Raw genomic sequence first — 10,781 nt, forward strand, 5'->3', positions numbered from 1 at the left:
CAAGTGGTAGAGTGCTAGCCTTGAGCTGAAGTGCTGAGGGACAGCACCCAGGCCCAGAGTTCAGGCCCCACGACCGGACCCAAAAAATAAATAAATAAATAAAATAAAAAATAAAAAATAAATGATTTTCCCTAGGAACTTACTTATAAAATAAAACCTAACTTTATTTGATAAACTAGATGAGCAAGAGATTAGTAGCATTCCAGCTTTTAGTAAAAGAAAAAAAAAAGGGCTGAGAATGTGACTCAGTGGTAGAGTGCTTGCCTTGCATGCATGAGTCCCTGGGTTCGATTCCTCAGTACCATATATACAGAAAAAGCCAGAAGGGACATAGTGCCTCAAGTGGTAGAGCACTAGCCTTGAACAAAAAGTAGCTTAGGGACAGTGTCCAGGCCCTGAGTTCAAGCCCCAGGACTGACAAAAGAAAAAAAAAAGAAAAAAAGGTATAGAATTGTCAAGGAATGGTGACGATAATTACTGTTACAACTTCCTAAACACTCACTATATACCAAGTACTTTACTAATTACTGAACATTACAAGTCTTAACTAATCCTTGCAATAATCCCATGAGGTAGGTAGACCATTTTTTTTTTCCTTTGGCAGTGTCGGAGATGTTCTTGCTTGCTAGGCAGATGTTCCTCATGAGCCATATCCCAGTCCTTTGTACTGTAGTTATTTTTCAAATAGGGTCTTGTATTATGCTTAGTCCAGCCTGGCTTGTGATCTCCTTCTGACCCATCCTATGTAGCTATGATGGCAAGCACATATCAGCACACCCAGTCTTTTACTGGTTGAGACGATATCTTACAAACTTGTCTTACTTGCCCAGGTGCTCAAATCATACTCTCAAATCACACTCTCTCAAATCACAACCCTGCAAATATTTACCTCTCAAATAACTAAGATGGCAGTGTGAGCCATCATACCTGGCTGGAGGTAGATATACTATTAATCTCCTTATCTTGCAGATGAAGAAACTAATGCTCGGAGACTTCATCACTTGCCTGACTTTGCACCTGACTTGCCTGACTTTGAGCTCCCTGAAAAAAGAATAGAAAAGTGGTGGCCTCAGAGAAGAGGATGGATTTAAGACCTCCTTTTGAAATAACATGGCCATGGCTGCAGGGAAAGAATGGAGTGTTGGCAAGACAGGCTATGTGAGGCAAATAGTCATTAAGGGACCAGTAAAGTTATAACAGGATGACACCCAGGATAAGCTTCATAAAAGCAATCATTCTGCTTAGGTATCACAGTGAGGTGTTGTTTATGATCTCTGACATCACAGCTACACTTTTGAAGAAATCAAGGTAAATTGCTTGAAGATTTTAGAGGACACTAGCTTTGTACAGTAAGTTAGTCCCCTTATTGATAATATTCTGAAGTAAATTTGTCCCCTTAAATAAGCTTTGCAGCTCCAGAAATGTAGACTGAGTAACAAGGAGGAAGAAGATGCTCTAGCTTAGATCTGTTGGCCAGGATTGGCAAAGGGTGAGCAGAGGTATCTTAGAAACATTGCTGAGCCCAAGAGGTAAGATGTGTCCATTGAAAAGGGCTGGAATCACTTTCAAATATTATTTGCTAGGTGGGGAAAATTCAATCTAATATGCCTACCCAGTCAGCAACATAGTTTGACTAACTAGTCCTAATGTTACTAAGAGCTAAGCACAATGAAAAACACTTTTGACTTGGTAGACTTATGAAAACAATAACCCACATTTGAAATGAGTCACCCCACAGAAAGGCACAAGATTTCCCAGAAATCCCTAGGGTAGCCATCGGCTATTCTCAACATTAGTTTACACCATCATTCTCATTTTGCAGTAAAAGAATCTGAACTTCAACAGGGTTAGGTAATTTGCATGTGTTGAACCTAGGATTTGAACCTAGGTTTACCTCAAGCAGGCTTTTTTCCTCTATAATATATTGTCCTCCTTCATGCTTGGTTCACATTAAGCCTCTAAAGTCAACAGCGATAAATAAAAGAAATTAAAAATTGTGATACCAGTATTTCATTTCTACTGTCTGAATGTATTTCATGAAGGAGTTCCTCTCCTTGCCCTTGGCTGCAGCTGTGTTTTTCTTCTCTTGCTCCAATCATTTTGACAAATAGGAAACTGCATGCACATTAGGTAAAGGTCACATGGAAGGGAGTGGATAATGTAACTTGCAAAGGGAGAAATGTTATGAATAGTTGGTATTTTTAGAGTGTTATCTTTCTTGTTCACAATGGGTTTTGGCTTCCAGCCTGATGAAATGTAAATTTTCAAGGTCTGAGTGAAAACTAAGAAACAGAACACCAATGCCAAGAATGAGGAACAGAGTGAAGGCTCACTCCCAAGCCCTGCCCAAGAGGTCAGGGACAGAGGGCAGCTGTGATGTCTCAGCACCTGGGCTAGAAGGCTCTGCTCATACTTTTACCTTGTTTGAGGGCTCCTCCACAACCACATTACTCCCAGTGGGATTCTAGATACCCAGGCGGGCTGCAGGATCTCCAGGGAAGACATCTTGCCTTTGGCCATCAGGACACTTCCATCGAACCTGGGACCCATCCATATACCCAAGTGGGTCCCAGTATGCCCAGCCTTGCTACTAGAATTTTCTAGTATATTTATTTTCCTGCACTGTATTTATTCCTCAACCTTCCCAGGATCACCTACCTCTCAACAGATGACCTTACCTTCCACAGAGAACATTTCAGTGACAGGGCCGATGTCTCATCTTCCTTCACCAACCCCCAGCAACTCTTCACTTTCTGCTCTTCGTTATAACCAAGGAGCAGTTCCTCTGCCTTTCTAAGATCTTGGCTTCTTTAGTAAGGACATTGATTTTTTTTGGCCATCCCTTTTATTCCCTCTGCTACATCCAAATGGGTTTCATCCTCTGATCCAACTGCTTCAGCTGAGTGTTCCCTCTGATATACCCCTCCATTTCCCATCTTTGTCATCTTCCCTTCCTTATTTCGTCTTTTCAACCACCCTTGTACCTCAGCATTACCTCAGGATTCCTTGTGACCTCTCCATTATCAAGTCTAATAGTCAGTCACCTTGGACTCAGAAGAAAATGAGAAGCTCTCCCTTTCAGACACATGTCCCTTCTGGTTCCCAAAGCTTTCCTTTCTCCTGGCTTCCCTGTACCCTTTCAGCTGCTACTCCATCTCTGTGAGCTTCTCCTCCTGCTCCCTCCACCCCAACCCCAAGCTTAGTGCAGAGCTAGCGGGGGCTTCCTCTTGTGTCTTCTCATTTTTTCTCATGCTGTCTCTCTAGGCAATCTTGTCCATTTCCATAGCTTTGAACTTCATGTGTATCTGATGACACCAAATGAATATCTCGTGTTGAGAGCTCTCATCTGCCTGACTTGGGTATATCCACTTGTCCACTTGACAAATCAGTTTGGACCCTTACACATCTCAAAGATTTACCCTGTCTAAGCCGTAACCCCTGCCAGACTCACCTTTTCAGCTTCTCAGGTTTCCCCACACTTTTGTGTCTCCAAATCTTTGTTACATCCTGCATTTCCTGTCTGGGATGACCTTTGAGAGCCATGGATACCACGAGCTGTACCTCATTTTTCAGTCATGAGCTTCAAGCTCACCACCTGAGGCCATTCACATTAAACATATTTTCTCCTTGTACTTTCTTATCACTGTAAGGTTTCTTTTATGTATACTGTAATTTGTAATTAAGTGTATTTTTTCTTCTCCTTGTTTTTCTTTGGGGATGAGTGGGAAATTTCTCTTCTAAGCACCACTTTGGCAAAAAAATTCTTATTTCCCCTTTTTAAATTCCACATTACAATATGCCTATGTCTTTATTATACTCAGTAAATATTTGAAAGAATGAGCAGGAGTTGAGGCTCAAGATGGACTACATGTAAGGAATGACCCAGAACATTTTGGCCTGCTTGTGTTTTCCTCATCTCAGTACTGGAAAATTCCTGTCTTTCTACTCACAACACTTCCTGGAATAGGAATAAAGGTGGATTTGGGAGCATGAGGAAAAGGGGAGATTATGTGATATTCACATAATATCATGGGAGGATTCATGGACTAGCGCTTTTATAAAATTTTGTCTCAGGATAGAAAGAGTTTTAAAAATCTGAAAATTCATTTGTAAGCAGGAATCAGGCCAGAGGCATGGTTCTGTTTGCAGACAATCAACCTCTCCCTGAAATGACACCTTGTACTTCCTCCTTCTCACTAGTGGAAAGACAAATGGCGAGGCAGATTGTGAAGCCACAGCCCCTGCACCACCTCTGAGCTGCCTGGAGGAGATAAGCCAGGAGACCAAGGCCAGGATGGAGGAAGAGGCCTACAACAAGGGGTGAGTCAGACTTGAGCTACACCCAAGGGCACCTGGCAGATCTTAGACAGTACCTTCCCACGGCCTCTCCTGTTTCTTACAGACATTAGGGAAGCAACCAGAGGCCCCAGAGCCTGCTTGGCCTGGAAGAAACTCCATAGGAAAGAGTGAGACTGTTCCAAAGGAAAGAAAGAAGGAAACAGGGTCAGAGGGTGTGGTTGGACAATAACTAGACTACTCTCTTTTTAGGCTCAAAGCCACAAGAATGCCACTGCCCAGAATGGTCTGGAAATCAGGGCCCAGGGTAGGTTCCTCTTGGTGGTGCCTGAGACTTCCTGACATATGTGCATAGTGGGCGTGTTGCTGCCAACAATGCTCAGGGGCAGCTGCATCTCTGCTGCCTACAACTTTCCTGGCCATCCCTTCCTCCTATAAACTGGAGTCCTCCACTTCCACCCATCCCCTTGTCTAAACGAAGCAGTAGCACCTAGGACCAGCTGTTGGTCACTGGGTGACAGTATAGATCAGGACTTGGGCACAGACCGCTATGTGGAAAATCACCTTGAACATGGCAGGGAGCACCTTCAAAAGCTACAGCTTCCCATACATGCTGGTGGGATTGCCCAAGCCAAACTGCTGGAGCTAAAGACAGCTGTTGAACAGTGAACAGCTTGTGTGAAGGGCAGTGCTAGTCCTGGGGAGAAGGACGTCAGAAAATGCCAGGAAAGCTTGTCTTCACATTCACAACTGTCATCAGCCCCCGGAAAGTGTGGGGGAAAACTCCTGCACTAGCTTTGTGAATGTTTACCAAATACCTCTCTAGGTCAAGCCCTGACATATCTGAAAAACATTCTAGTATCCTGTGACACAGGGGCCGTTCTATGGCTGCATAGGTTAAATTCCAAGATTATGTGGAGAGGAGATGCAATCTTATCTCTATGGAATGTTCTATTGGACAAGAACCGAGGCAGGAGACCCTGTCCCACATTTTTCCCCTTGTCAGTTTGTCACATTGTCACATAAACAGGAAGGATGACTGAGGAGTGAGGGGAAATTGTACTGACATAAACCATGTTGGGGTTCAGTGGACCTTCCCAGCTTTTTCCTGTTGTGTGGAACCAGAGGAAGTGCGTATCATTGGAGATGCTTGCTCCCGTCCCATCCCCCATGGACTCAGGAAAGGATGTTGCATGTCTGGCCATTCCAGACTCAGTTGTTCCTTTTTGTTCTCTAGATACCAAGAAGGTCTAAAGAAGACCAAAGAACTTCAAGACCTGAAGGAGGAAGAGGACGAACAGAAGAGTGAGAGTCCTGAGGAGCCTGAGGAGATGGAAGAAACTGAGGATGAGGAAAAGGACCAGAGAAGCAGGTGGGAAGCCTGCAATTGGAGCCTGTGCCATTGCTGAAATGGTTTACAATTCACTTAATGGCTGACTTGCACAAATTCTCTGGAAATGCTAGTCAAGCACAGCAATGAGTCTAGGGCCCAAGTATGGAGCCATCAGAAACCAACAGAGCACTCATTTGGGATGAGGTAAAGGACAGCAAGAGCCTAAATAATTCATGGTATGTTTGCAAGAGCCAAGCGGTCTGAAGTGTTTATGAGCAAGGGAAACAGCCATGGAGAGTTCTTAGGAACCGAGAAAGGATCAAGGGTGGTTAGTAGACTTGTTCCCAGCCACAGCACGGTCCACCCATTACCCAGACAACCCCATAAAAAAGCCAAGAGGAAAAGAGCTGACCTGAAAACTGAGAGGAAGGTATATATTATAAGAATAAGAACAAGGGCAAAACAGAGGGAACACATGAGGTAGAAGACAAACAGATTACTGACAAAGGTGTCTCCAACCAGTTTGGTTATCCATATAGAGTCTCTTCATTTTGGACTGGAAATTCTTATCTTTTTATTTAAAGATACTTTATATTTCATGTGTATTTTTCCCTAGAGTGGAAGGTAGGAAATATGTAGATAGAGACTATAGATCCTGTTTCCTGCCTGGCCTTTAGAACACAGAGCAGGTGATGTAACCTTGTCTAGTTTCAATATATCCTCAACCCCACTAGGCTTGGATTATCTCATAGAAAAACTTGTGCCAGTAGAAGAAGTGGACACTGTCCTTTATGTTTAATGACTGCACACCAACATACTGGATTTTCAGAACGGCCCAAACTTCATATATGCTGTGCTATCGTCTCTGTTAGTACATTCACACTATAAGCTTTGAAATTGTATTTATTTTTAATATAGTTATAGCAACATTGGAACACTTCACCAAAATCTTTGTTTTTAGATGCTTGGGCCCTTCTGGGGTCTAGGGCAGTCCCCAGACAAAATGGTTATTTGATCTGCTGCTGAACTTGGGACAGGGGATGTGTCTGTGACTTCTTGCTGCTAAACTGGAAATCACCCACATACAAAGGTAATCAATGAAGGTTAGAAGCAGGATGACTGTGCTTCAAAGCATGTAGGAGTCATCAATAGAGCCCACTAATGGAAGATTCAACCAAAGGGATAGTTCTCAACGTGGAGTTCCTTTGAGCTCTGTTGTCCAGGGAAGAGCCATCCAGGAATTCTGGGGGTGGGAGGGAGAGGAACGTTCCCATGGAGAGGTAGCCTATGCTAGCATGACACCTCTCCTAATAAAAGACACTCAAATTGAACAAGCATAATTCATACTCTAAGCAATTTGATCCTGTTCTCTTTAGGTTCCACCTCCCTGTTAGGGGAGCTCTTATGTTTCAGGCCACAACACAGCACCTTCTCCTTGACTGTCATCAAGCCCAAGCCTGGACAAAAACTCTCCCTTTGTCACTTTAAATACAGCTAAAATAAGCTAGAACTTCTAATGCTCCCAAACACAGAAAGAACAAAAGAGAAATAAACAGAGAGAGTACATGGAATATAAACAGTATGGTTTATAAAGCACAGGCCTTATCTAGCTAATTTGATCTTAGGTATTTGGCAGCTCCCACCCTTCCATAAAACTCCAGGGAAAGCCTTTCCTTTGTCCCTTTCTGCCCAGCTGGTCATCAGCATTTGGAAGTGCCCTTGGTCCTGCTGATTCTGAGAGGCCTTGATTAGTTTCCCAATCTTTTCTCCTCCTCAGACCTAACCTTTGATTTTGAGAATGTGTGTGTTCCCCGGGTGATGGATAGCAGGCAAGAGCAAGACTCTTATAGGGTCCTCAGCCTTCAGCCCCAAGCTGTCGCTTCACCCTTTAAAGACCAGCTGTATGGAGCCATCTTCTTCATAGGGGTTGGCATGACTTCCCAGTCATGATCACCTGAAACCCAACATGGACTGAGCCCAAGAGTTTGTTATCTTCAATACTGGGCAATGCTTCTCCATCCCTGAGTCCCTTAGACCCAGAGTTGCCTACAGCCATCTGCCCTCAAACCCGGGTCCCCATGCAAGTTTGGCACTTCAGTAACAAGAAAGGTCTCAAATTAGTAATTGTTCCATGTTCTACTCAGTGTATCTTAAAAACATTTAGCTAAGCCCAGAAGCCAGTGCCTTATTTAAGAGTTTCAACATCAAACACTAAAATCTTTGTGTGTGAATTTCCACCGTTATATGTAATATGTAATTTGCTATAAATATTGATCTCCAGAGAATCACTTTAAAGAAACTTTGGGTGACTCGGCCCATCTGAGTAATAATAAAACAGAAAATGAAATCTTCTGACATTTACATAATACACTAAAGGAGTGAAATGCGTGAGCTGTGACATAAAATTTTTGTTTTTTTTCACCACCTGTTCAAACCTGTTCTACAAAGTTAAAATGTTAGTTAGGCCGATGCCTTTAATTTTCCAGTAACTCTCAGAAAACAGAAGTCACACTGTGCTCGGACATTGCCAGATATATTATTTGGCAGCTGCACAGAGGACAGAAGAATAAGAATTCTGCTTCTAGCCTCTCCTAGACACTTGAAGTGGGTGACCAGACAAGAATCACAAAGCTGATCTTGATCCCATCCTTGGTCATCTATTAAGAGTGGGTTTAGAGAGTGATTCTTCCTGCTCCAACAGTCTGCTTTGGAGCATGGAAATACAGCTCCAAAGAATGACTCCATTTGGGTAGTCAACTATATTTAAATAGAACCTAGAAAGGTCTAGAAGAAAATAAGCTTGCATTTCCAGTCTCTCTCTTCCCAAAAGTTATTAAAATAACCAATGATTTTCACACCAGCTAATGTGCTCACTTTTTATCTTTGCTTAATTGTACCTGAAATGAGCTGATGCACTTCTCATATTGATAAGAAACCAATCGCTCTTTCCTTTACTTAGCTTTAACATCTGAGGTAAGTACACTGAGCCTCTGGTCCCTTCCTAAGGAGGCCATTTATAGAGATTTTCATGCCATGGTGACTCACCTACTAGTTCTGTATTAGAATAACCAACTCTTCACCAATTGGCTAGTATACTGCAAGTGTCTGTTTGCACCTTAGGGTCTATGTGAGCCTTATCTCTTTGGTTTGATAATCCCAAGTATTCTCATTTCTCAAAAAGTTTTAAAAATAGACAGGGCTTTGCCAGTGAGTTCTATACTGGATCTCTGAACAAATGTCTTTTCACTAGGCCACCAAAGGTTGAAAAGTAGTTGGTAAAGAAGCAAAAAGGAAAGTGAGCAAAATGGAGGAATTTCTGGGTATAGTAGCAGCACTTAGAAGGCTAAGATAGGGTATTGCAAGTTTTAGGCCAGCCTGGGCTATATAGCAAGACCCTGTATAAAAACAAGAGGGGGGTGGGAGAGGTACAAAAAAGAGATAAAGGGAAGAAAGGGAGAGAGCAAGAGAAAAGGAAGAAATTAGAGAAAGTATAAAGAGGTTGCTAAAATATATGAACTAGAAGTTGTTAGAGGCTACTCATCTTCTCATGGCCTTTGGGGTGGTTTGAAGTGACTCTTGCGGTTGGTCTGAACCTTTACCAGTTATCACTGGACATCAAACTCTTTCTGATTGTTTAGTATGATTCCTCCACTATGGACACAAAGGTGGAACCGAGAGCAACGAATTACACATCTCAGCACTGAAGAAGATATCAAGTCAGGGAGTAGTATACTAAGTGCAGGATCACTAAGTCAGCTAAGCAATGGTAATGGGTGTATGGATCAGCTAACCACATATCCTCAGGCTTGTAAAGTACAGTTTGAGTAATCATCCCATGAATAGGATAGGTATGAATCGGTAAAGGATCAGAGTTAAGAGTATTGTGGACCAGTAGCTATCACTATGGCAGCTATGGGACTACAGTAGCATCAAAAATCACCTAAGGAAATTTGAGTATAGATTCCTATACCAAAGCTTTCTCGATTCTCATTCAGAAGACCTAGGGTATTTTGAGTAATTGCTGAAAATACCTAAGGTATTTTCAGTAATATGCCCAGCTCTGCTGAAAACCCTCTGCTGTTGACAGCATAAGAGATATCCTCAAATGGAGAAGCATGGGTCTGGGCATGATAATATGTATTCATTATATTAAACCCTCTACCTCTTTTATCATTGACAGTAAACTTGAAGAACTGGTCCATTTCTTACAAGTCATGTATCCCAAACTGTGTCGGCACTGGCAAGTGATCTGGATGATGGCTGCAGTGCTGCTGGTCTTAACTATTGTGCTGGGGCTCTACAATTCCTATAACTCTTGTGTGGAGCAGGCTGATGGGCCTCTTGGAAGATCCACCTGCTCGGCAGCCCAGAGAGAGTCCTGGTGGAGCTCAGGACTCCAGCATGAGCAGCCTACAGAACAGTAGAAAGCCTCATTCTCATCAAGCCCTGCTCCAGTGGATTCAGCTCACCACCCAGTCCCCAAGTATGGTGTGTCACATCCAGATGTGAACATGCTGCCACCCATCTCATCATGGAATGAGGAGGGATTTTTTTTTCACACTCAACACCTATTTTTGGAGTAGAAATAGTGTGAGCTATTCACACACAGTAATTAGATGTTCTCGGAAGATCGACACAACTGTCCTGGGAGTGCATCTGGTGGATGAAGAAGTGACCTTGACCAAGGAACAACCCTGTTCCTAGCTCAGGTGGTGAGGGAGAGCTGAACCATCTTCACCAGGGGGACAGTGAGATGCTCATTGTTGGCATTTTCCTCCTCGCGGTGGCTAACGGGAAGACATGTGCTTGACAGCTAATGCTGACCCTAAAGATCACACCTGGAATGGGAGTATCTTCCCATTTCCCATCTCATTTTCCGTGGTTATCCTTCAGCCTCCCCTTCTCCCATTTGGAAGCATAGTTTCTTTTCACAGAGTAGAAAGGTTTCTCAGAAAAAAAAATATACTGTCTAGGCTGAATTTAGCTCAGTGCTTGAAATGAAATGGAAAGATGTAAATTAATATATATGCATCTATACACATTCAAAATACACATGACATGCATGTACACAAAGCTAACAACCCTCTGGGGTGTGTGATCTGGAGCAATAAGATACTTGTCAAGCCCATCCAAGTGTGGGACAGTCATGGGA

At 42.9% G+C, this 10,781-nt stretch overlaps 1 protein-coding gene across 5 annotated transcripts in view; it reads left to right on the forward strand.

Annotated features, from left to right (window-relative positions):
- Positions 1 to 10,513, forward strand: part of Mrvi1 (murine retrovirus integration site 1 homolog) — a 102,719-nt gene extending 92,206 nt beyond the window's left edge. For all 5 annotated transcript variants that reach the window (XM_013028720.1, XM_013028723.1, XM_013028721.1 and 2 more), the window contains 3 exons: positions 4,201 to 4,320; positions 5,534 to 5,668; positions 9,810 to 10,513. In XM_013028720.1, the coding sequence (XP_012884174.1) occupies positions 4,201 to 4,320; positions 5,534 to 5,668; positions 9,810 to 10,053 (499 nt within the window). In that variant the 3' untranslated portion in view covers positions 10,054 to 10,513. The remainder of the gene's footprint in view (positions 1 to 4,200; positions 4,321 to 5,533; positions 5,669 to 9,809) is intronic.
- The last annotated feature ends 268 nt before the right edge of the window (positions 10,514 to 10,781 follow it).

The sequence above is a fragment of the Dipodomys ordii genome, unplaced genomic scaffold, assembly GCF_000151885.1.
Source record: "Dipodomys ordii isolate 6190 unplaced genomic scaffold, Dord_2.0 Scaffold113, whole genome shotgun sequence".
NCBI classification, from domain to species: domain Eukaryota; kingdom Metazoa; phylum Chordata; class Mammalia; order Rodentia; family Heteromyidae; genus Dipodomys; species Dipodomys ordii.